Source organism: Lithobates pipiens, unplaced genomic scaffold (genome assembly GCF_037356315.1).
Source record: "Lithobates pipiens isolate NorthernLeopardFrog02 unplaced genomic scaffold, aLitPip1_a1.2 Scaffold_8, whole genome shotgun sequence".
Taxonomy (NCBI): Eukaryota; Metazoa; Chordata; class Amphibia; order Anura; family Ranidae; genus Lithobates; species Lithobates pipiens.
Window position 1 is genome coordinate 598,788,693 of NW_027507903.1, and position 27,464 is coordinate 598,816,156.

The 27,464-nt window shown below is 42.7% G+C and overlaps 1 protein-coding gene across 8 annotated transcripts in view; it reads left to right on the forward strand.

Annotated features, from left to right (window-relative positions):
• LOC143961269 (uncharacterized) overlaps window positions 1–27,464 on the forward strand; it is a 217,974-nt gene that overhangs the window by 32,209 nt on the left and 158,301 nt on the right. For 7 of the 8 annotated variants that reach the window (XM_077470512.1, XM_077470513.1, XM_077470518.1 and 4 more), the window contains exons 5-10: window positions 6,260–6,387; window positions 8,433–8,486; window positions 13,596–13,748; window positions 16,563–16,676; window positions 24,334–24,449; window positions 26,422–26,483. In XM_077470512.1, coding sequence (XP_077326638.1) covers window positions 6,260–6,387; window positions 8,433–8,486; window positions 13,596–13,748; window positions 16,563–16,676; window positions 24,334–24,449; window positions 26,422–26,483 — 627 coding nt within the window. The remainder of the gene's footprint in view (window positions 1–6,259; window positions 6,388–8,432; window positions 8,487–13,595; window positions 13,749–16,562; window positions 16,677–24,333; window positions 24,450–26,421; window positions 26,484–27,464) is intronic. The other variant, XM_077470515.1, reaches the window with a different exon arrangement.

Sequence of the window (27,464 nt, forward strand, 5' to 3'; positions counted from 1 at the left end):
TCACGGTGGCTTCCATCGTGCGTCTCCTCCCTCCTCCTCCTCCTAGGCATCCAATAGGATTGCCTGTCCTTTCAGGAAATTAGGTGATGGGTCTCAGGACCCACTTCTTGATTGGCCAGGAGGAGAATCGGAGTAACCATAGCAAATATTAATTTGCTATGGTCACACAACTGGGTGGGCTCGGAGTGCAGTGCTCTGCGCCGCATGCACACCCTTTTTTTAAGTCTATTAGAGACTCTGGCTCCTCTAATCACGTGCTTTAAGAAAAAAAAACGCCCCCCATTGGAATCCATGTGTCCAGTGCCCTGCATGTAGATTTAGGGGCTGGACGCATGGATAGGGGGGGCGGCTCATGTGCGCCCCTAATGGATGGGCCGCCACTGTAAAAAACACTGCCACAATATACAACCTGCAGAACAGATAAATTATTGATTAGACTTGGGAATTGAATATTGGGGTGTAGAAGACAAGCTGGGAATACACATGGCAGTCTGATATTCATTCAATCCCAATTGTGATTTAACTTTTTCAAAAAATATTTTAACAAATAATTCACTATCTATGATCCACCACTGGTTGAGTTGAAGAAATGATACAGTATACTGAAAAATGTAATGACTTTCTTTAATATTGCTTGAAGGGGTTTCTGATTAGGTTGATTTTTCTTCACTAAAAATTATTATTTCAATCTATTAAATTTACCAATGTAATTCATATTAGTGTAGCGCTTATCCCGGAAGGATCTGCTTGATGTATTGGGTTCTCTATTCTTGTTCCACAACTCTGAGAACAATTCTTCACTCTTTAACACACCAGGCAGGCAGCTATGTATGCATCAATATAAATATCCTGAACACAACTATAAAAAACAAAAAAAAAAAAACTGAATTTACACCAAGCCATTGAACTGCCAGTAAAATATATTGGTACAGATGAAGGGTAAGCAACTGTGCAAGAACGAATCAATCTGTGAAAAAGAGGGTTATCGCTCTAAATTCAATGACAAAAGTACATCAAACTAAGAATAATATCAGCAATAAAACAGTATCAAGAATGATAAGACATAAGTGAGAAAGTGCACTCTGTATTTAACCCGGAAGGAGTGTCTCTGGATATGAAGAAACTCTGAGGATGATTACTCTGACAGCAGTTAGTAGTTAACCAATTCCTTGCACTCATCCTTCTGCTGGCCATGCGGTGGGGCCCAAGCTCTATGGTGGTGCGCTTAATTACAGTCCCTTTAAGGATTTTACATGCAGAGGTATAGTGTTCCTAAGTGAAAGTAAAGCCTCATACACACGATAGGACTTTCCCTTGGATTTTTGTACAAAGGGCCGTCGGCCCTGAACTTGTATTGCATACACACAGCAGGACTTTTTCAGCCAACTTTCACCAAATCATGTGTTTTTTCTGCTCTTTACCGCCACCTTTGGTCAACTTCTGTATTGTTGTCTGATCTTTTGCATTGGTTCTGAGCATGCCTGTTTGTACTTTAAATATTCAATGGGCTCCTGCACTTAAATAGGATTTGTGAGGAATGCTCTTATTTAGTGGATGCCGCAAGCACTTTCATGAGACACCAGCTCATGTATATAGACTAAAAGAAACAATGGTGGTGCTGCGCTTCCAGAAAAATTGAATCTTATAAGAAAATGTTAGAGAGCTAATTATTCAGATGGAGATATATCAGATGGTATGTATTCAAACTAGTATGGTAGAGGAGAGCTCTTATCCCGATGTAAATTCTATCGAAAGTGCTTACAACAGTGTGTACACAATGATAACTGTCACAATACAGGGTGCAACTTATATCTCTATGATATAATAATAGTGCTAAGTGCAATAGTACATATAAATCCACATTCAGTGGTCTAACTATAAATCAGACTTCTACGGCAAAAAGTGCTGAGTGCATCACAGCAAAACCAAAGTGACTGGAATATAAACAGTTACTGACTAAATAAGCGCAAACTAGTGACTGGTGACAATGATAAAGTGCAAAAAATGCAAGCAAAGTGCTTAGTATAACACAAAATATTAATAGGAAAGCATATAATAATCAAACTATAGATCAAAACTCTATATACAGAAAGTGCTGAATGTAAAAAAATAGCAGAACAATTGGACTATATCCAGCTGTTAATGACGTGAACACAGTCCTGTGATGATGTCACATAAACATCTAAAGTGATTCTGTGCTGAGAAATGTCTCAGAGGTTCTTCCTCCACATAAGTGATTCCACGCATAAGTGTGCACACTGGTTAATTACCTTCCCGCTTTAGAAAATATTGCCTATATGCAGCCTCCTCTTAGATATATCAGGAGTCCCAGGAAAGGGGGTGGAAGGGGGGGGCCTCAGGGGGTCACTCTCGGATCTCCGTCAAAATATACTCCAGCAAGATATTCCAATATAGCTCAGAGAATAAATATAAGAGCAACCATAGTGTAGTATGTCTTTAAAATTCACTACTTTATTAAAAGGTTAAAATTACTCACAAACGAAAATGGGGTAAATAGGCAGTATAAGCAGCAAGACAATTCAAATCGACCAGTCTGGTGTGAGCGTCACTTCCAGTCTCTGTATCCTACGCGTTATGTCACTTCCGGTGACTTTAACTGGGATAGAGGAGCATAGAGCAAAGACAAACCCGCCCAGTCCTCCTTTATAGTGCACTTCCTGCTCTATGCTCCTATATCCCAGCTCCTGACGTAACGCGTAGGATACGGAGACCGGAAGTGACGCTCGCACCAGAGCGGTCGATTTGAATTGTCTTGCTGCTAATACTGCCTATTTACCCCATTTTCGTTTGTGAGTAATTTTAACCTTTTAATAAAGTAGTGAATTTTAAAGACATACTACACTATGGTTGCTCTTATATTTATTCTCTGAGCTCTATTGGAACATCTTGCTGGAGTATATTTTGACGGAGATCCGAGAGTGACCCCCTGAGGCCAAACTCCCCCCCCCCCATTTGTTTGTACAGCCAATTCCTAATCAGCAGTATATAGCATAGTTACATAGTTAGTAAGGTTGAATAAACACACCAGTCCATCTAGTTCAACCTGAGTGAGTGTCTACAATTGTCCCTATCCCTGTACATTGCACACTCACATTGGTCCCTACCCTTTAGGAGCCCATGATCCAAGGTCCCCATTCATATACTAGGGCCAATTTTGGACAGAAGCCAATTAACCTACCAGCATGTCTTTGGAGAGTGGGAGAAAATAGAAATACCCAGAGGAAACCCACACAGGCAGAGGGAGAACATGCAAACTCCAGGCAGGTAGTGCCGTGGTTAGGATTTGAACCAGTGACCCTTCTTACTGCTAGGTGAGAGTGCTAACCACTACGCCACTGTGCCACCCCACTATGCCACTGTGCCGTCTTATGACTTCTAACAGTGTCTGGTTAAAGCTTGTAGGAGGAGTTTTTATTCTCCCCTGATTGTCCTTTAAGGCTGCAAGACTCCTGACCCTCTGTCTGGACAGTGCTGATAGGCCCTGTGCTGATCACATGCACTCTCCCAAGAAAAAAAAAAACTCTCTACCAATAGACACCAAACTGAGCATGTGCAGCTGGCCCCCAAGGCTCTGTTTTATCAGGAGATGAATGGGGGACTGTGGAAGAAGGGGAGGATCAGAGAAGACAGGATCAAACAACCTTTTCACACAATGCAGAGGATTAACCCCTTAAGTTCCACAGTGAGTATAACAAGCATGCTTTACGGCATATACAGACTGATTTTACTGTTGTGGGTTCAATAACACTTATGTATGTAAACTAGTGATGGTTAGGGCCAAACATGTGCCTGTTTGGGGACACCCCCTTATGTGAATGAGTTTTTGAAAAATCCTTTATTAATAAAAAAAAAAAAAAAAAAAAAAAAAAGGTCCCTTGATGTAAATCCATCGTCAATCACATTGCCCATCGACTCCGAAAAAAAACCGCTCCGTCTTCTGTGACCCCTCCCGCCGAATGCCTCCTCTGCTCTTTTCTGATATAGGTAAGGGGCAGGGACAGATAGTTTCATCACCTGGTGGCACCTCCCCCTTCTGATGTCACAGGCCCAGCATGCAATAGCCTGTGGCATCAGAAGGGGCGGGGCCACCAGGTGACGTAGCCAGGTGCCCCCCCTTATCTTTATTATTCGGTGGGGGGCTGTCCCAGAAGGCGTAGCGGGGTTTTTTTTTCGGTTCGATGTGCGCTGTGATTGACAATCGATTTACATCAAGGGACACCGTTTTTTATTTTTTTTAATAAGGGATTTGTCAAAAACTTGTATCTTGTTTTAATTACTTTTTGTACACTTTTTTGGTGAACAGGTAGGGGTGCTATGTACACGATACTCATTCACATATGGGGGGGCCCTTGGTAAAGGGGGCTACCAGATTCCGATAAGCCCCTCGCCCACAGACCCCACAACCACAGGCCGCGGCTGTGGGGATAAAGCCCTTGTCCCCATCAACATGGGGCACCCACCCCCCATGTTGAGGGCATGTGGCCTGGTATGGTTGAGAGGGGGGGCACTCGCTTATTCCCCCCTTTTCCTGACCTGCCAGGCTGCATGCCTGGGTAAGGGTCTCGTATGAATTTTCGGGGGGGGGGGGTAGTTTTTGTTTTTTTTTTCATTTTGGCGTGAGGTTCCCCTTCAAATCCATACCAGACCCAAAGGTTCTGGTATGGATTTGAAGGGGAACCCCACGCTATTTTTTCTTTTTTCTTTTTCAATAGCTGGGTGACGACAATTGTAACCTCGGGTCATTTTTAAATGGGATTTGACTCGTTTTTTTTTGTTTTTTAGACATGTCCCTTTTGCTGCAGCATGTTCTATATATGCTACAGATGTGCCAATTTATAGGCACATTAAAATGGTTTCCAGAAGTTTTTTATTAATCTTCATGCATTCTATGCATAAAGATATAAAAACCGTCTGTGTGCAGGAGCCCCCCTCAGCCCCCCTAATACTCACCTGAGCCCTATCTCTGTCCAGCGATGTCCACAAGTGTCTTGGCCATCCTGATTGGCTAAGACACAGCAGCGGCTCTATTGGCTTGCGCTGTTGTCAATAAAAGTCAGGTAGCCAATCAAGAAAGAGAAGGGGCAGGGCCAAAAGGCGGCTCCGTGTCTGAATGGACACAGGGAGCTGCAACTTGGCTTGGATACTCGGGGCACTCAACAGGAGGGAGGAGCCAGGAGCACCGAAGAGGGACCCAAGAAGAGAAGGATCTGGGCTGCTTTGTGCAAATCAAACTGCACAGAGGAGGTAAGTATAACATAAGTTAATAGAGAAAAAACAAGACTTTAAATCACTTTAAGGGGACCCCCCCCCCGGCACCAAATTTAAAGAGTAAGTTCACCTTTACAGAAAATCTGTAAGGTGAACTTACACAGGACCCCCTCCCCATTCCCCCCGGTCCTGCTATACAGAAGTCCCGCGATCACCCGCTGTGACACATTTGGTCACCCCTTCACTGGTCCAAGGATTTGCAATCCCAGCGGTTTAATCTCCTAAAAGTAAAGGTACGTATGGGAAGCATTCTAATTAGTCGGTGCTGACCACTCAAAACCCGCCTAGCCGTCCTGTCAGCGCTGAAGAAGAGGAGAGAAAGCTGCTGAGATTTCAAATCCCTGGACCGGGAAAGCAATCACCTGACCTCACAGCAGGTGATCGTAGGACTCAGGTACAGGCATGGGTGGATGGGGAGGGGGTTCAGTGTAGGTTCACCTCATAGATTACCTCATAGAAACCAATGCTACCAACACACTTAAGGATTGTTAGTTATGCTGCAATATATAATATGTTTACCACTTTAAATGGTATTTATAGATACAGTTAGTCTAAGTTCACAAAGTTCTTCTGTTATCCATCTCTTCTAATCCACTGTACTGATGTAAAAATGAAGGATCAGCATGAGTGGTGGTGAACCATCACTGATCTGATGCTCCTTCATTTTCCAATAAGCAGTGCTCTTTTTCAAGCTACACTTCTGCTGCAAAGATTAGGGACTTGGCTATGCCCTTTGGTAGTGGTGCCTTGATCATAAGACCATCTAAAGAGTTAAAAATGGAAAGCAAAACAAGTTTTATATCTGCTTAGAGGTATTGTAAATGATGAGGATTTTCTGACTTTACTATACTTGCAGTGCTTCCCATACAGCATTAGCAAGTTCATCTCATGATTTTATTTGTTTCTTGGTGTTGTTGTTTGTTGTGTTTTGGTACGGGTTTACAGTTTGAACTTAACCTTTTTCTTGCAGAAAAGGAAGTATTATTGTGGAGCATGAGGTTCTCATTCCATCTAATGTCGAAACTACTCAACAAGATAAAGAATTCTATGACAAAATTCTGAATGAAATGCTATATCAAATAAGTTGCACCAATAATAGTAAGTATGCTCAAAATATGTTTACTAAATCTTGTATCTGGGTTTTTTCTTAGAGACAGTAAACAAAAAAAAGAAGCATTCTCTACTTTTAGAAAACAAAAAGTCATGGAGTCCCCCTAAAAATTTATACCAGACTCTAATTTATGCATGCAGCCTGGCTTGCCAGGAAAGGGGAACAGCAAGTGTTGTGGGGACAAGGAGGACTGGCAAAGCACAAAGCATTCCCCTGAAACCTCTCCTGTAACTGAAAATGACAGCCCTGGGGACCTGGATGACATCACTGACTAAGTATTGTCATGGCCATATTTGGTCAATGGTGTCACCGAGATCATCTTTGGATTGTTTGCAATTTGAAGCAAGCCAGCAAGAATCAGTGATTTAAAGCAGAGTTCCACCCAAAAGTAGAACTTCCACTTATCTGATTCCTCCCCCCTCCAGTGCTACATTTGGCATCTTTGCATCTTTTACTTTTTACAGGTACCATGTCCCCACTTCTGGGAGACCGGGGCGTGGTGAATTACATCAGCAGCTCGGCTCCCCTCCTCCTTCGTCCCCTTCTGCTGGGCCAGCGAGAGAGTGCAGCGTGCTTCACGCATGCGCAGCAGGGACTCAGCCGTGAAGTCGAAAGGTTACACTGCTGGGTCCCCTTACTTGCAATGGCAGCGGCAGCACCCGACCAGCTGATGTAAACATTGGCTGTGGTGCCAACATCGCTGGACTCCAGGACAGGTAAGTGTCCTAATGTTAAAAGTCAGTAGCTACAGTGTGTGTAGCTGCTGAGTTTTAATTTTTAAAGGGGTGGGCGGAACTCCACTTTAAGGACGGTAATAATATTGCTTCTAAATGACAGGCTTCTGACTGCATCAGCTGGAAGTCCAGACTAGCGAACAGGCCAAATCTAGCTAGTTTGTTTGGTCAAGTGCAAAACAGTGAAAAGGTTGGGTTATATCGAACTCATGGTCAACTCTAAGCCCCCGTACACACGGTTGGACATTCTGACAATAAAATCCGTCTGATTTTTTTCCAATGGATTTTGTCCAAAACCGGTGTTGCATACACACGGTCGGACAAAGTTGTCCGAAAATCTGATCGTTCCAAACGTGATGACGTTCGTTCATTGCAACGGGACTACGTTGCGGCTAGTAGCCAATAGCTTTGCTCTCGTAATTTGATCTGAACATGCGTGGCACTTTGTCTTATCGGAATTCTTTACAAACGATCGGAAAAAGTCGGATCGGATTTTGTTGTTGGAAAATGTAAGGTCCTGCTCTCAAATTTTTTTCCATTGGAAATTCCGACCGAAAAAGTCCGATAGAGCCCACACGGAAAAGGGCCGATCGGATTATATTGTCGGAAAATCCGATCGGCCCCTTTCCGTTGGAATTTCCGACCATGTGTACAAGGCATAATTCAAAGCTCATCACCTTCCCTTTAGAGTTGAATTGGACACCACTCTCCCTAAATGTTGAGTTAGACATTAGCATCCCTAGATGTTGAGTTAGACATTACCCTCCCAGATTTTGAGTTGGACACCACACTCCCTAAATGTTGAGTTGAACACTGCCATCCCTAAATGTTAAGTTGGACATTACTCTACCTAGATACTGAGTTAGACATTACCCTTCCTAAATGTTGAGTTGGACCTCACCCTCCCTAAATGTTGAGTTGGACACTACTCTTCCTAAATGTTGAGTTGGACACCACTTTCCCTAAATGTAGAGCTGGATACCACCTTCCCTAAATGTTAAGTTGACACCACCCTCCCTAAACGTTGAGTTAGACACAACCCTCCAAAATGTTGATTTATGATGATTTTTTTTTTTCAAAGGAAATCTGTAATAAGAAAAATGGTGACTGCCATTAGTAACTTGTTTCTGAAAATATTAGCGTTCTCTGGATGTTTTTCTTATGAAAGCCACAGTGTAGAGTGCTGGTTTCTAAGTACTATGTATCTATGTACTAAGACATTCTAGGAAGACCTAATCAAACGGATCTGCTGTTTCATTAACCATAAATACTATAACACTAACTATTTCATTTTACAGATACGCTCTGCTTTAATCTAACAAGTTTTGAGTCCCTGACAGAAGATCCAACAGGTATACTCTCTCTCTCTCCCTCTTGCATATTTATAGACAAACTGGTAAACCAGGTAATGGTATAATTTAAGTAAAAACATTTAAAGGATGAATCCATTCAAAAGTGTTATTCCGTAGTATGAGGATCCTGTAGACTGAGTCAGCCGCTGGCTTCTTATATATTTTGGATACTCCAACAGTGAGATCTTCCTGTTACAATTCCCAACTCTATCGCCATCCACTTGGGAGTATTGAGTGTTCTTGATTACTTTTCTGGGTTCTAGCTCCTCTCACTACATTCTCCATAAGAGAAAAAGCTGATGTGCAGGGATCTCCCTAACAGAGTCCCTCAGAGACAGAAAAACACATCAGTGGTTTAACCCTTTGACTGACAATGCTTTATATCAAGCATCATGTTTTCTTGATAGTCATAAAAAGAAAAAAACATATTTGCCCAGTATTCTCTTTCTTGGTCTTTTTTTTGTTATTATTTTTGTTGCAGGTTTAGAAGTTAACAGTAGATAACAGAGCCTACTGGGCATACCCAGGCTCAATTGCATAGCAAAAAAAATTAAAAAATAACAGAAACAAAAGCACAATAAACTCACAATATAAACAACCTAGCTAAATCAAGGCACTCTAAACAATAATTGGTACGCTCTAACCACCCATGCAGGCTGAAATATTAGGATTCTTATTGGCCACTCTCCCTCTCAAACATCCCACACAGCTAAACTTGGGAATTTATGAAAATACACACTCTCCCATATCTTATGTGCCAGGAAAGACTCCCTCTAATGACACATAAATGTAGAGTTGAACAACAATATATATACCGTTAATTACCTATCCAAGTGTTAACTAATTAAAAAAGAGAAAAACCAGCACCGGGAGTAGGTGTGTATATTGTTTTCAAGTGTTAACTAGTCACCCGAAGAATCAGCATTAGTATGAGCAGATTGCACCCAAATGTTCTACACTTTATGAAATTTCTTGACACAACCTTTAGACAAATAGGTGGTTTTGTATAATGGCAGGGCTGAATTGACCAGATGTTTCCATAAGTTAATTAATGGTGTGGAGGAGGATTTCCATCGCATGATGAAGGCCTTGCATGCATAATAAAGTAGTATCCACAAAAGAGTTTTAACTGCTCGGCCAGAGCCAGTGGATCTATAAGCCCCAGCAAACATATTTCTACCCTCAATGGAATCTGAACTGTAGTGACTGTCCGAATGAATGTGGTAATCTCGGAACAGCTCCAAAAAATATGTATAAAGCCCGCCGCAGGCGTGGTACATCTCCAGCAGGAATATGAAATAGATGGGCATATTTTGTGTAGGCACATGGGTGTAAAATACCATCTATTGTCTCATACACACGGTTGGATTTTGGATGAAGGTAGTGTACCCCTTCTGACTCAAAATAATTATGTTTGAGACAGAAAACTAGGGCTTCAAGTATAAAGTTGGTCCGTTGGGGGTTAGTGAAGGGGTCATTGGCTAGGAAGTGTTTCACAGCCCTAACTCCTACATCATGAGGTATCAATGTGCACAATGACGACACATCAAGGGACAACCACCAATAGTTTTTATCCCATGAGTAAGGTTTAAGCATCTCAAGTAGGTGGGGTCCATCGGGTATATAGGAAGGGAGATTCTGTGCCATAGGTTGGAGAAATTGATCAATATATATGGAAAAAACACTGGTAATGCTGTCCATGGTGGCTACTATTGGATGGCCTGGAGGATGAGTAAGATCTTTATGAATTTTCGGCAAAAGATAGAAGTATGGAACTTTGTAGAACTGTTTCTCAAAGAACAAGGCTTCTGATTTGGAAATTATTTCATCTGTGAGGGCTTGATCAACAAGTGTAGTGGCTTCAAAAGTAAACTAGAATATAGGGTCACTAGGGAGCAGGAAGCATGGCGTAGGTATTAGTATCAGAGAGTATTCAAGTATGTAATCATCCTTCTCCTGAATCACTATACTACCCCCTTTATCTGCAGGTTTGATGACAACAGAGTCATTCTGGGTCAATTGCTCTAATGCTTTGTGTTCCAATGGGGAAAGGTTTGATTTGCTATGAGTGTGCATGGTGTCAATATTGTACAAGTCTGAATAGACAACCTGATAAAAGGTCAGTAGATAGGGACCTTTATTATGTGTTGGATTAAAAATAGATTTTGGGTGTAATGTGGTATATCTGACTGGGGTGAAGTAGAGCAATGTTGAGTGAGCTATTCAAGGTCGGCATTATAGTTCTCGGCATACAGTTCTTCAAGGTGGGCAAGTGCAGGTCTGTCTGTTTCATCAAGTGAATCATGGTCTGTGGAGCATATAACTGGGTTTGTGACATCAGAGGTGGGAGCCTGTTTGGACAATTGGATATTGAAGTACCTTTCAATTGATTGAACTGATTGAACTTAATTTATTGAGGTCTATGAATAATGTAAAACTATTGGTTTTAGACAGGCAAGTTCAGGTAGGCAGATCCATATACTGCTGCTATGGAGTAAGAGATGTGGATGAACTGCCAGAGGAGATTAGTAGGCTCACCAAGCTTTTTTCAGCAAGGATGGCGATGGATTAGGATCAGGATGATCAGGCCATGGCCCTGATTAGCACTGCTAAATCGAGTGTCAGTTCCCCAAAATATATTTGGCTGGGGCTGGAGCAGGGGACGTGGAGGAACTGCCAGAAGAGGTTTGGAGGCTCACTAGTTTATTTTCAGCAAAGATGGCGATAGACTAGGATCAGGATTACTGGACCCTCTCTTAGACATGTCTGCTGTGGCTCACATCTGGACACGTCCCCCTCTTTCTTGGTCTTTAATGGGATTATGTCTTTCAATTCTTCTTCTCCAGCAATGTGTACACAAGGTGTCACCTTTCCTAATATATGATATCCAGGGGTGTTTTGTGAATGCAGTGCCTTCCTGCAAGTTGGGCCCCAGTGTGTCATGCAGTATGTCAAATAGACTGTTTTGATAACATTTATCACAACACACAAAACAATGTTCCATTTATTTCCTTTCAAAAAAATATAGAGAAATGGTGAACCACGTTACTTTAATTGGATTTTTTATAAGTGTATATTGAAATTAGCGTTAGGCGAATGGTTCGAGCGTGAGTTGGGACCTAACAATGGATGCTCAGCTCATTCGTCAAACACCCACATTTGCAGGGGTTGTTTAAAACTATGTGTGTTTTTATTACTTTTGACAATTCTTGGTGAATGGGTTGGGGTACTATGTACCCGATACTCATTCACATGGGGGGTGGGATCAGGACCCCCTTGCTTCCAGATTCTGCTAGTACCCACCACCCCATGTTGAGGGTATGTGGCCTGGTATGGTTCAGGGAGGGCACCCATTCATCCCCCACTTTCCTAACCTGCCAGGCTGCAAGCTTGGATAAGGGTCTGGTATGGATTTTAGGAGGGGCCCCATGCCATTTAAAAAAAAATTATTTTCAGTAGCTGGGTGCTGGCAATTGCAACCATGAGTCATTTTGAAGGGGATTTTTTTTTTTTTTTTTTTTTTTTTTAGAAATGTCAGTTTTGCTGCAGCATATGCTATATATGCTACAGATGTTCCACTTTGCAGGCAAACTATACTATACTTTCGCCCCCTTCCTTCCCAGCCCAATTTTCAGCTTTCCTCGCTCTAGCGCTTTCAGTGACAATTGCGCGGTCATGCTACACTGTACCCAAATTAAATTTTTATCATTTTGTTCGCACAAATAGAGCTTTATTTTGGTGGTATTTATTCACGACTCCGTTTTTTATTTTTTTGCGATATAAGCACAAAAAAAGAGGAAATTTGGAAAAAAAACAATATTTTCTATTTTAAAAGAAATCCAATAAAATCTAATTTTGTCATAAATTTAAGCCAAAATGTGTTCTGCTACATGTTTTTGGTAAAAAAATTTCCGTTAAGTGTATAATAATTGGTTTGTGTGATCACGGACATATGTACGCAAATGATCATGTACATATGTGTGCAGGTGATCACGTACATATGTGTGCAGATAATCATTGGGACATGTGATTTTAGTGGGACATATGTGGGGGACATGTTTTTATTATTAGGGACATGTGTTTTTATTATTTGGGGACATGTATGTTTTGGGGACATGTAAGTTTTGGGGACATATGTGGGGACTGTGTTTATACTGTGTGGTGTGTTGTGTGTTTACACTAGACTGGTGATCAGTGAGTAAAAAGCTGTAAAAAACAGCTCATACTCACTGATCATCAGACGGCTGCAGCGATCTGCTCTCCTCTGCTCAGTGATGACTTCTGTGTGAGGAGAGGAGGAGCCGATTGCCTAGCAACTGGCTGTTTGTTTACATCACATGACGGCCGTGATTGGACACGGCTGTCATGTGATCAGGAGGGCCAATCACAGAGCCCTCCTGCCGATCTGAGATGTGCCGTGTCCGGGTGACACGAGCACATCGGATCGCGCCGCTGCGCGGGCACGCGCGCGGGATCCTGCTCCTTCTAAAGGACGTTCCTGAACGTCCTATCAGAAGTAGACGGCTCCCACCCGGCCGTATATGTGCATTGGCTGGGTGGGAAGTGGTTAAAGGTATTTTTCATTTTTATTGTTTCACTTTAAGCATCAATAAAATCACTCCTCCATTGATACATGTCCCCCATTGTAGTACCCAGACCCCCATACCCCTTTTATTGCCAATTACCGTACTTGCACAAAAGCCTTCAAAATGGGCACTTTTGCTTTTTCCTGCTCAGCTACCATAGTCTTTAATGGGGTTTGCCATTCGGGTTGAGGGATTGCTCGGCCCATCTCTAATTGAGATTAGCTAACTTGTAGCACTTGTGTCTCAATATAACGAGGGGAGTTTCTTAAGCTGAAGCCAAAAGCAAAACTTACGTATGTTGCAATCCAAATAGAGAAAACTGTTTTTGTTAAAGATTTTTTATGTAGTTACTATGAAGTCATCTCATGTGTTCACTTTCTAGTTTTATTTCAGGTCACTACAATACACCAAAATATCACTTATAATAGAATATTTACATCTTTGATTAGAGATAGTGATGCTTCACCATCGGAAGCCCAATTATCTTTAACATCTATAACAACTGTTTTCTCTTCAACTTCAGATCTATTGTCCACAGAAACAACTATTACTGTATCCACAGAACAACAATCTCCAGAATCTTCTACAGCAATTTTTTCCTCCTCTGCTTCAGATACATCATTTACTGCAATTGACGTATTATCTTCAGAAAGCAGAACGCCTCTTACTGTACCAGGTAATTCCTCAATTCTACTGCTATATATTGGTCCCCAAGGCCGGCTCATCCTCTATTTGCAGTGCCCCCATGGGAAGTGGCACTTGTGTATGCTCGCCCCGCTGCTGCATGCATTGACACAGACAGCGGCACCCCTCTTCCATTATAACTGGCTTTGATTGACAGCAGCAGAAGCCAATGGCCCCTGGTGCCACAGGAAGGCCAGTGAGACATGGAAATGAGGGGAGAGAAGGGCTACAAACGTGCAAAGCGATGGATCAAATGAGGATTTAGCTAAGTAAAAGGGGGAATGAGGAGCCAAAACCAATGCCTAAACATTTTTTATCTTAATGCAAGGAATGTATTAGAATAAAAAAATGTTTAGACTTTAGAACAACTTTAAGGTAATCCTGCCACAATCTAACGGTGTTTGATCACACGATTATCAGTGTTAGAGGCACCAGGGGACAGATGCAGCATCTGAACGATGCTGCATCAACCTAGGTAGGTATGATTCTACAATTAAAAAAAAGCATACTTCTCGTTTCCTCCTCTACTTCAGACACATCAGTTACTATTGCGACCGACGTATCTTCAGTGAGTACAACACCTCTCACTGTACCAGGTAATTTCTCAATTGTACTGCTGTATAGCTGTCTTTTATTTATTGTCTTTCATGGGTGCCTTAACTATTTAGAAAATTATATGTACAGTATCATAAAATTGGAAGAACTTAGAGAAAGCTTTGCGTTGGAATGCTCAGGGTAGTGTCCTTTGAAAGGTTTGTGCAAGATCTGATAATAACGGAAGTGTATGCATGGCCAGAAACCACTCACCAGTCCTGTGTAAGCAGAGGCTTTCTGTCCAAGTGCCAGACAAAAGGGCTTTCCACTCTCAATGGGTATCCTCAGTGTGTGGCTCTATAACTGCTCCACAGACTTCCCCCAATCTAGGTCACAATCCAAGGCTCCAGAATATAATCTGCTCTGCCTCCCCTGCTCTCAGATAAAGATCGCCTACCTACTATCCTCACTAGTCACTACGCTCAGGTGTGCCACAGTTGGTGTCAGCCCTGGTCTCCCACCCCCAGACACAAACACATACATGGCCCTCTCCTGAGAATTGTAGTTTCCCGTCAACAATCTGTTCAGAAAACTACCCGCCCCATAATTCTCTACAATTTTCCTCAGAGTCTATTGTAATCCATATCCCCTGGGTGCCTTCTATTGGATGGAGGTGAGAATTAACACTAGCTATAACAGTTCTGCAGTAAATGTCTCTGTTATTGCCGTGCCTGTGTAGAAATCCTTTGCTTGCACACAACAAGCAAAAACAGAGTGAGATTGCAGCTGCAATGTTTCACTTTAAAGTGGGGTGCCCCTAAAAAAAAAAAAATGTAAAAGCTGCTGACTTTTAATAATTAGACACTTACCTGTCCCAGGGTCCAGTGATGTGAGGGAAAGAACCCCCCCCTCGTTCCCAGATCCCCTCGCGACACTAGCATTCTTACTGTGGGCACCCGGCTGTGGCTTCACAGCCAGGCACCCACTGCGCATGCCCGAGCAGCACCGTGTGCTGCTATATGCCGCACAGTCATCTGGGACATGTGACAGGTCCCAGATGACTGTGCGGCGCCAAGGGGAAGTGATGTCAGTGCCCGGGCACTGAAGGAGGCAGACTACGAGGGACCCTCTAGCAACAGGCATTTAGAGGTGAGTAAAAAAAAAAAAATTCCAATTATTACATATTTTTTTTTTTTATGAATTTTAAGCAATTTTTTTTGTTTTTGTTTTTGGTGGCAACACCACTTTAATGAATTCTATGCATTAGGGTAAAACATGTTCTGGGTGCAGCTCCCTCCCCCACAGCCCCCTAATACAGTACTTACCTGAACCCCATCTTGATCCAGTGATGGGAACAAGAGCAGCAGCTCGCCTGAGTTTTTCTCTCCTCATTGTCACACACAGCATTGGGAGCCATTAGCTCCTGCTGCTGTCGATGTCAACCAGTGAGCCAATGAGGAAAGAGTCACACTCTGTGTGTATGGAAAAGGTCCATACATAGGAGCACAGCCCAGGAGCAAGCCTGCTTGAGTGCCCCATAACAAGAGGCTTGCTATTGGGGGTAGGAGGGAGGAGCCAGAACCACTAGTGTGGGGCCCAAAAAGAAGAGAATTGGGGCTGCTCTGTGTAAAACCTTTGCACAGAGCAGGTAAGTATAACATGTTTGTTATTTAAAAAAAACATATCACAATCTTTAGAATCACTTTAAGTATTGGGCTGCAACTACATAAACTGGGTTTGAGAGGAGGAATCCTACCAGTGGCTGCTGGTGGTCAATTTTGTTTGGGGGCGGGGCGCAAACAAACTGAAAAAAAAAAACATCAATTGCAGCCTCACTGTACCATCAATTGCCGCCACTGTGCCCATCAATTGCTGCCACTGTGCCCATCAATTGCCACCACTGTGTCCATCAATTGCTGCGACTGTTTCCATCAAATACAGCCACTGTGCCTGTGATTAGCTCTTGTGTCTCAATATAACGAGGGGAGTTTCTTACGTATGTTACAATCCAAATAGAGAAAACAGTTTTTGGTAAATGTTTTTTATGTAGTTACCATGAAGCCATCTCATGTGTTCACTTTCCAGTTTTACTTCAGGTCACTACAATACACCAAAATTTCACTTATAATAGAATGTTTAAAGATAGTAATGCTTCACCATCACGACCAAGCCCGATTATCTTTAACATCTTCTATAACAACGGTTTTCTCTTCAACTTCAGATCTATTGTTCACAGAAACATCTATTACTGTATCTATTACTGTATCCACAGAACAATTTCCAGAATTTTCTATGGAAACTGTTTCCTCCTCTACTTCAGATACATCAACTACTATTGCAACCGACGTATTTTCTTCAATGAGCACAACGCCTCTCACTGTACCAGGTAATTCCTCAATTGTACTGCTGTATAGCTGTCTTTTATTTATTGTCTATTATGAGTGACTGAACTATTTATAAAATGATATGTACAGTATCATAAAATTAGAAGAACTTAGAGCAAGCTTTGCGTTGGAATGCTCAGGGTAGTGTCCTTTGAACGGTTTGTGCAAGATCTGATAATAACTGAAGTGTATGCATGGCCAGAAACCACTCACCAGTCCCGTGTAAGCAGAGGCTTTCTGTCCAAGTGCCAGAAAAAAGGGCTTCCCACTCTCAAGGGATATCCTCAGTGTGTGGCTTTATAACTGCTCCACAGACTTCCCCCAATCTAGGTCACAATCCAAGGCTCCAGAATAGCATCTGCTCTGCCTCCCCTGCTCTCAGATAAAGATCGCCTACCTACTGTCCTCACTAGTCACTACGCTCAGGTGTGCCACAGTTGGTCTCAGCCCTGGTCTCCCACCCCCAGACACAAACACATACATTTCTTGGCCCTCTCCTGAGAATTGCAGTTTCACGTCAACATCAATCTGTTCAGCCATCTACCCGCACCACAATTCTCTACAAAAGTCTATTGTAATCCATATCCCCTGGGTGCCCTCTATTGGATGGAGGTGAGAATTAACACTGGCTATAACAGTTCTGCAGTAAATGTCTCTGGTATTTCCATGCCTGTGTAGAAATCCTTTGCTTGCACACAACAAGCAAAAACAGACAGAGTGAGATTGAAGCTGCAATGTTTCACTTTAAAGTGGGGTGCCCCCTAAAAAAGAAAAAAGTAAAAGTCAGCAGCTACAAATACTGCAGCTGCTGACTTTTAATAATTGGACACTTACCTGTCCCAGGGTCCAGCGATGCGGTGGAACGAAGCCCCCCCTCGTTCCCCGCACCGCTTGCGGTGTCGGCATTCTTACTGTGGGCACCCACTGCGCGAGCAGTGCCGCGTGCCGTGATACGCCGCACAGTCATTTGGGACACGTGACAGGTCCCAGAGGACTGTGCGGTGCCGAGGTGAAGTGATCAAACACATCAAACACAGCCATTGTGCCATCAAATACTCTCACTGTGCCCCCAAATGCTGCCACTGTGCCATCAAATGCTGCCACTGTGCTATCAAATTCTGCCACTGTGCCCATCGACTGTGGCCACTGTGCCCATCAAATGCTGCCACTGTGCCCATCGACTCCTGCCACTGTGCCCATCAAATGCTGCCACTGTACCCCCCCTCCCAGCACTTACCCTGTCTCAGTGGGGCAGTGGGTGACGGCGGCCAGCAGTTTCCTCCATGTCTCTGATGTCTTTTCCTGTCCACTCCTTCCATCCTCTCCTATGATGGGATGCCTAATAGGTGTCCAATCGCAGCGCCTGTAGTTTCAGCCAATCAGGTGACGGGTAACAGACCTGAGAACCTGATTGGCTGAGAGGCTGTTCAGTGTTAGGAAAGTGAATGAATATTCAGCTGAGTGAACTGTGAGCGCCAAGCATGGTGCTTGCTGTTTACCTTTTTAGATTTTCAGAACAAGTACAAAGTAATTAAGCATTGCAAAATTTGTTGAACATAAATTAGAAGATATAACATCAGTGTGGCTTTCCTGCAGGCTGCATAGCTGGTCATTTACTGTGGTGGTTTGAAGTGTCCCAGTAACTGGAGGGAAGATCCCGCCGCTGCCAACCAATGTAACGGCACCCCTAATATACTGGGGGTTAACGCCGTTTACGATGTTCCCTCTCCTAGACACACATCCACTCGCTACCAGTATCCACAGCTAAACGACCCTTTCCTATAGGAGCCGACCCCTCTGGAAGAAGACGAGACGCACTCTGTCTCTTCTGTAGTAGTAATGACTTTATTATTGAGAAACATTGTAACTTTATACACAATTCAAGGCACATGCTTTAACATGAACAAGGGCCCAGCTCCACCCACACATCCCAAGACTCAACACCTCATCCTGACATCTGCTAGGCTTCAAACGAACCCACCCAATACACATCTTTTCACAAAGGGTTGGCAGCCAGTCTGTCTGGCACTTTACAATACACACAAGGACAGACTTAAATGAACAATAGAAATGCAAAACAACTTAATTCCTCACAGCAATGATACTTAACCCCCATATACAGTATACATCCAATCTATATACAATGTATATACAGCCTTGAATATGGCTATCACAGACCATATCGGGGGTTTCTTTTATTCACCCTGTGTCCAAAGTGGCCCCACTGTCACATCAGGTTCCCCGCTGGCGCTCCGGGGTCTCCTCCACCATGTGCAGTGCCCCCATGAGAAGTGACACTTGTGTGTGCTCACTCCAGATCTGCTGTACATTGACACAGACAGCGAGACCCCCCCACTGAATTTGATTTGACAGCAGCATGAGTCAATGGCTCCTAGTTCACCTGGTGCCCCAGCAAAGCCAGTGAGACATGGAAGTGAGGGGAGAGAAGAGCTGCAGATATACACAGCAATGGATCGAATAAGGGTTCAGGTGAGTAAATGGGGCAATGAGGGGCCAAAAACCAATGCCTACATTTTTTTACCTTTATGCATGGAATGTATTAAAATAAAAAATGTTTAGACTTTAGAACCACTTTAAAGTAATTCAAGGGCAAACTAGGGTAGTTCAAAGTCCTTTTATGACGTTTTTATCCATATGGTGGCAACAGTGTCAGGGTATTTCACTGCAGAATGAACAGTGTTGTCACCCTATTACAGAAAATGGAGAAACAATTGATTTGCTGGTAAGATTTTTTTTTTTTTAACTCACTTCTTCTCACATCCACATTACCAAAGGCAAATCCACTTTTCACTGCAAGTGCTCTTGGAAGTGCAGTCACTCTAAATCTAATGCCACGTACACACGACCGGACTTTTGGAGGGACTAGGTCTGACAAACTTTCGACTGAGTTCTGACGGAGTTCTGACAGAGTTCTGACGGACTTTCCGAATGAACGGACTTGGCCACACACAATCACACCAAAGTCCGACGGATTCGAGCGTGATGACGTACGACCGGACTAGAAGAAAGAAGTTCATAGCCATTAGCCAATAGCTGCCCTCGTGTTGGTTTTTGTCCGTCAGACTAGCATACACACGAGCGGATTTCTCGGTAGGAACTAGGTCCGGCAGAGTTCTGGCAGAAAAATTTTAAACATGTTCCATTTCTAAAGTCTGTCAGACTTTTGCAAATCAAAAGTCCGCTGCAGCCCACACACGATCGAATGGTCTGCCGGAATCATTCCGTCGGACTTTTGATGTTGAAAAGTCCGGTCGTGTGTACGCGGCATTAGGGGTAGATCTGAAATGAGGGGAAGATCTGCTTATCATCCAATCATGTGCAAGCTAAAATGCTGTTTTTTATTTTAGATTTCAATGTTTTTATTGAAAAATTTTAGAAATAACAAAGTCAGCAAATACATTTAGATCAGTCACCAAAGTTTTGCTATGACAAAATTAGAAATATCCAAGGTATAATTAACCAAAGCACTGCATAGTCTATCAATATGATATTACAAACGGTAATCATAGGATATTTTCAAGTAAGTCTGCTATTGAACAAAAAAAGGAATTCCAGTATGTGGCCTCCACCAGTTTTAAGTGTGTAATTAACTAACTAATCACGCCTTTAATTTTAACCAATGTTCAGCATCACACCCATATAAAGTGATGTCCCAAGCTTATGCAAGGTATATTCAGGTAACTGTAGAGGAAAGATAAGTCGAGGGGGGGGGGGGGGGGGTAATGGGTAAAACATAGTGGAAATCTTTGGTATCATATCATTATAAAATCAGTTTCAGAAACTTGGTGGAGTTCTGAGTCCACCCAATAAATATTGGGTTTAATCTACAAGTAGACAAAAGTGGAGATGAAAGAAAAGCAGAGATAGGGAGAAAAAAAGAAAGAAGAGGAATTCAGGAGGGTCAATCCAGAGCTCGTTAGGGAATTGAGATGTAGCGGATCCACGGGTCTCAAATTGTGTCAAATTTTTTGGACGTATTATGGAGTGTGTGAGTAAGTTTGTCGTTTACTATAATCCAGTTAGCTTTTTTTTATTTTACTTGCATGTCTCCCTTGGATCTACAGCAACTTTACTTCAAGTGCACTCGCAGTGCAAAGTGGATTTTCCTTTAGTAAATAACCCCCAATGACTCAACATTTAACATACACCGTTAATTTGTACAAACACTACAATACATTTACCCCGTCTATTACAAAGATATCCCTTTTGTTTTTATTTATTACCTATATCAATCTATGTTTAAAATAGAGAGAGCATACCCAGAACAGAGGAGAAAAAGAAAGAAACATTTACCATATTAATTTCGCCTTTATCCATACATTGCACTTATCGCCCAATCCAACATTCCCATATTTTTTCAAAGTCCTTCATATTTCCCCACTTGTACACAAACTTTTCATTCCTTATCGTAATATTAACCTCGTTATCTCATTCTGGTTGGTGGTTTTGTCACAGCCATCTTCTCGCCATTGATTTCCGTGCCAGAAAGAGACATCTAATTATTGCTATCTGCCTACCCCGCATATCATTATCTCTCTCCATATACCCTAAGATACATATCTTTGGGTCTAAACCAAAAGTTGTTTCAAATACTAAATTAATTTTGCGAATAACTCCCCTCCAGTATCTATTTAATTTTGGGCATCTCTGCGTCATATGGATCAAATCTCCATTTAGGTCTCTACATCGTGGGCATTTAGTAAACGCTCTCCATCCAAACAGGTATGAGGTGTCCTATATGCTCTATGCAGGGAGTACCTTATTCCCCCTTATAACTTTATCGCTTATACTGTCTACTCTACTGGTAATGGTTTGATTAACAAAAAATAAAACTATGTTAACAGGTGACTTAGAAAAACAAAAACTGCTATGTTATTCCTACTGATAAGACTGTATCATTTTTGTCCTTTCTTATGTTGGCCAGTAATGTGTTGTGCGAGCAGGGCCGTAGATATTTTTTTATTTTTTCCTAGGGGGGTTCAAGTCTTTCAAACTTAAAGGCATCATTTACACTTTTATATTGGGGGAGGAATGGTAAAAACATGTGACAGCAGAGTGGGGCCATGAGGCTTTGCAATGCAGTGCAGAAAAAATTCTCCCCAACTGAATAGAACGCAATGCACGCAGTTGTGGCGCGGTAGTGTACTCATTAGTTCAGCGAACTCCTCCTAAGCTCCCTAGTTTTTTTTTTCCTTCAGCCCACTGGGTTGAACTAAAAAAAAACTTACCATGTGAATCAGGCTTTAGATCTCATTCATATTCTAAATGGCCATGGAATGGCAAATATACAATGAATACCTACAGCCAGGATCCCAGATGTTCCCATTTTTGTAAGCTGCTCAGCCTGTTCACCTGAGTGACGGGCTGAAAAGAGCCACTGCTGTTAACATGTATCTGCACATTCAGTGGTCCCCATGTTTAAACTCCAGGGGACAAAGCAAAAAACATTGGTAGGAACTCAGGCTGAGGTCTCTCCTATCACTACTACATTACCATAGGACTCCGTGGATGTGTGGGACCAGGGATTTTTTTTCTCTCTTCCCTTCAGAGACTACAGGATCTGGGAGCTGGGATGAGCTCCATCTCTCATCTGCAGGTAACCACTGGATATGCAGATACAGGTGGATACATGTTTACAGCAGCAGACAGCCTTGGCTCTTTTCAGCACATCACTCAGGTGTACAGGCTAAGCAAATATTAGAATATCTGATCCCGAGTGCAGGTATTTCAAGTATTTGAAGTATACTTGCTTCACCAAGGTCATGTAGGATGTATGAATGAGACCCAAGACTGGATTTTAGGTAACCTTAGTAATTTTAAGTAACCTGTGCAAGTTGAGCAGGTGCAAGGGGCAGCATATTGTGGTGGGCAGTACATTTTGTGATTATTTAAACATTAAAAAAATGTGTCCTAAGAAATTTTATGACATGTTTCAAGAGATGAAAAATTTAAAATATTGTGCGCTGCCTACCACAGGATGGTGCCCTTTTCACCTGGTCAACATGGTTGGCTTTTATTCAGTCTTAAACTGTAGTAAACCCAGCTTTTGAACTTGTACCTACAAGTAAGCCTCTAATAACGCTTATCTGTAGGTATAGTGAATATCGCCTAAACTTGTGGTGTTTAGGAGATATTCACATGGAAAGCAACCCATGATGTCACTGGTGCATGCGATCTGAAGGGACGGCATACCGCTTGGTTGTACTTCTCCTAGGGAAGAGCGTAGTTTGATCTGCACTTTTATGACCCATTTTTAGCCGACAGCCAGCTATAGCCTGCTGTCAGCTGACACCACTCAGCCGGTCCAGGCTGTGGAAAGGTCCTAACTTTAAAGTCAGGATTCACCCAGATGCCTGGACCAGCAGCTCGCTCAGCCTCTCAGTAAGCCACAGAGACCCTGAGCCAGTCACTCCTGCCCCCTCCATAGCCTGGCATTCCAGTGAGCTTGGGGGAGGGGGGGCATAACCAGGGACTGACAGTCAAACCTCTTTGCTCACTGAAGGCTGAGAACCAGTAATCAGCATTCTTTATTCACTCTGTTGTTGGGCTTAGAAACAGCTGAGGACAGATGCAACATTGGATCGATGCTCTATCCACCTAGGTAAGTATAATTTAAGAAAAAACATCTCTTTTAAAGGAAAAAAATCCCTCCTAAGAACCCTGCCTCCCCAAGAAAAGATTCCCACTGTAAAATATCTCCCTCCCTCAAACACCCCCCCCCCCAAAATTAAACACCCCTATCTCTAAACCGACCCACCAAAACAAACATATCTCCCTCAGTCAATACCTGATTGCTTCTACTGTGCTGATGATGAGGCTAAACAGCTGGGACACTGTCTGGGCATTTTGCCAGGATGCTCTGAGGGGGTTTAAATTCCCCTGACTACGCCCCCTCTTGTTATAATGAGCAAGTATGGACAGAATGCTTGCACAATTTGGTACACTTACCTCCTAAAGCAGTGCATCTCAACTCCTGTCCTCATGACCCACTAACAGGCTGGGTTTGCAAGATAACTGAAATGCAACACAGGTGATATTATTTCCTGTTCATTGGTTGCAGTATTCTAGTCTGCATCTCCCCAAAGTAATACTTACAATCTGACCTGTAAGTGGGTCCTGAGGACATGAGTCGAGAACCACTGTCCTAAAGAATCCTCCTACAGCAATGTAAGGTCCACACTCTCTCTCGTTGCTCTGTCACTGTCATCTTCTTTTGGCCTTTTTCTTGGTTTTGACACAAGGGACATAACGCACAGCCAGTAGGGTATGTCCCTTGTGCTGATGTTGCTTCTGTTAGGCAACATCCTAATTTGTTCATGCCAACCCCTACTGTCATCATCTCCTGGTGCAGCAGGGGTTAATAGAATGAAGGGGCTGTCATAGGCTATCAAGATTGCTCAACTATGCCTGCCCAGCTTCCCTATTCATTGAGGCCATACTAAAGCTTCTATGAACGAAACAGGATCTATGAATTGGGGGAGGGGCTTATGAATGGAGCAGGTGGGCAGAAATAGCGGGCATAGGTGAGAGCACTTGATGAGAGCCAAAGACTCACTGCAACTTTTGTTGCATTAGTTATTCTTGTTGCAATTATTTGTTCTTTAAGTAGCATCTCTTTCTCTCGCTATCATTTTATAGCTGTTCTCAATATAACAATCAAAGTGACTGTTAAAATCGATGACGATTTTCGGGAAGATCTCTTAAACAGCTCCACTACAATATATGGCAATTTTATAAATTGGTTTCTGGATCAGGTATGTTTTTTTTTTTATTCTATAGCTGTTTGCTTCATCTCTATTTTGTTTCCTATGATGTCACAGGTCCTTCCTCTACTCCTCCGGAGGGGGTTGTGGAACTTTGAGCCCAGGCTACATAATAATGTCTCCCCTGGGAGTCAGTCCACAACAGCTTAGGCTCACAGAAAGTTGTCTGAATAATTTTAAGGCTCTGAAAGTGAGCATTAGAGGAGCTGAAGGAGGAGTTAGTGAGAGGGAGGTCTGAGCCCTTGTACACACGGTCGGACATTCTGACAACCAAATCCGTTGGATTTTGTCCAACGGATTTTGTCTGGCGGATTTTGTTTGAAACTGTTGCATACACACGGTCGGACAAAGTTGTCGGAAAATCCGATTGTACATAACGTGATGACGTTATTTTGTTACGACGGGACTACGTTCAGGCTAGTAGCCAATAGCTTTGGTCTAGGAATTTGATCTGAGCATGCGTGGCACTTTGTCCGTCGGAGTAGGCTACACATGAGCAGAGTATGTCCGATTGGAGCATTTTGTCGGAAAATTTTACCTGCAAGTTGGAAAAAGTTGGTCCGTTCGATATTCCGACGGAAACAGTCCAATGGAGACCACACACAGTCGGAATATCCGACAAAATGGTCCGATAGGACACATTTAGTCGGAATCTCCGACCGTGTGTACAAGGGCTTAGAAGGAGCAAAGAGGATGTTTTGGATGATATTTTTCAATACCTTTGATGGTGTAGCTTGGGGCTTTGTATGTTGTTGTAAATATTTTGAATTTTATTCCTTGGGTGATTGGAAGCCAGTGAAGGGATTGGCAAAGAGGGGTGGTGGGCACTGAGTGGTTGGTAAGGTAGATGAGTCTGACAGCAACATTCATAATAGGATAAAAAGAGGATAACCTGTGTAAAGATTGGACATTGAGAAAGGAGTTGCAATAGTTGAGGTGAGAACAAGTGAGTCAGTTAGTAGCTTGGTGTTGTTGGTTAACCCCTTCTGGTCCACCCACCATGGCCTCTTAACTAGGTATTAAGGCAGGTGGGCAGGACAGACTTGCCAATCATGTGACCACTGTGATTGGCTGTCACAGTGTTATCTATATTCCCATCGCACACTTTCCTGGATCACAAAGCTCATCTGTAATGAATGGATACTGGATTCAATATGGATCAATACACACATTCACCAGCACATCATAGATCTTCGAATGTAGCCCAAAGCTTTTATTGCAGAACGATCACATCACTAAAGAACAAGTGCAATGTTTCACAGCCATGCAGGACCCCTTCGTCAGGCATGTGATAAAAATGCATGCTGTGGCATGACAGAATAAAATAAAGCTTAACACCAATCAGAAGGACACCCCATCCTCTGAAGTCATGCTCCTGCCAAAAAAATCACCAAAATTGTGTATTATTCTGTCACAGTGATCATATGATCAAGAGCCTGTCACGAGGGCTTTAGATCTTAAATGGAGACCAGGCAACAGCTTGATCACTGTGCTGGGAGCACACAACAAAGAACACTCCCAGGATAGAAACCGTAGCAATCAAGAATTCATATGTGCGGATTGTGTGCATAAAGGCCCACCCTCCTTTCCACCCTACACATGCATTACTCATTTGGTAAGAGGCTAAGGAGGGGTGCATTTTTGAAGTGTTAGAGGTGAAGTTGGCACAGTTTAGACAGTAATGTGATTTGGGGCTGATAGGTAGAAGAGAGTCCAGGATTATATCTAGCACACTAACATAAGAGTAGTGATTGATTGTTGTGTTATTGATCTTCAAGGAAATGTTGGTGGAGGGAGTAAGGGAAGATGAAATATTATGAACTCAATTTAAGAAAGATGTTGTTTTAGAAATGGTGTGAAATCCATAATGATATGTCAGTTAGTAATTAGTAATGCCTGATGAAACTGAAGGGGTACGGAGAAACGTATTTGTTTCTCTTAAAATGTTCTCTTTTCCTTACAGATGAAAATGTTCTACAGAGGAATACTGCAGAAGGATGTGAAAATCATTATACTATCAATTTAGTAAGTAATAGGCATATGTAGCGCTCACCCCCACAGGGTGCACTGAGAATGACCAAGGTCCCCTTTGGTATTGCAGAAGCTTCCAGACCCAGACACAGTTCTAATCACACTGGCAAAAACAGCCGTGGTTGGGGGGGGGGTATTTTTGTGGATTTATTGCATACTATTGGAAAAGGAGCACTAGCAACCACAGGACAGTCTCTTAGCACAAATCCTATAACAGTAGCCTTTGTTGGATACAAAAAAGAAAAAAATGGCCAGTTAACCTGGGGCTCTATAAGCAAGCAGCCTCAGTCCATACAGCAACCTCTGGCACTTATTTCCCAAAGCACAGCTGGGATCCCAGATCACGGTCACAATTACTCAAAATGTCTGAGGACAGCTGCTGCAAACTACATCTTCCATGTGACACCCAGTGTCCGCAGGTGATATCCTCCAGAAAATATCCTTTAGTCAGATCACCTTGCGGGTCTTAGCCCAGCACATGCTGAGTCCCAACACCAACATCAACTGTTCAGTACACACTCTGCTGGCAACAGTCCGAGCAAGCCTCCCAAACCTTTATCCTCTCTCCAGCCACCTTCTGCCTCCTCCCCTCCCAGGGGTTGGCTGTGGTCAGATAAATATTCTTCAGTGCCTGACCACCCCAGCTATTTCTGGAAGCTCCTTCCATAGGTAGACAATCAGCCACCCAACCTAGGGAAACCTGACCAGACTGACCTGACCAGACTTTGGGAATTAAGTATTGAGGTGTAAAAGAGTTTGGCTGGGCATTTTATATTTATTTGATCTCAATTGTGATTCGTTTTTTTCTAAAACAATTTGAATGAATAATTCATTATTTGTAACCCACCATTCGTTGAGTTGAAGAAAGCATATAGTGAAAAATCCAATGACTTTCTTAAAGATTATTAAAAAATGGTTTGTGTTTTGATAGATTTTTCATTATTATTTCAGTCTATTAAATTTGCCAGTGTACTT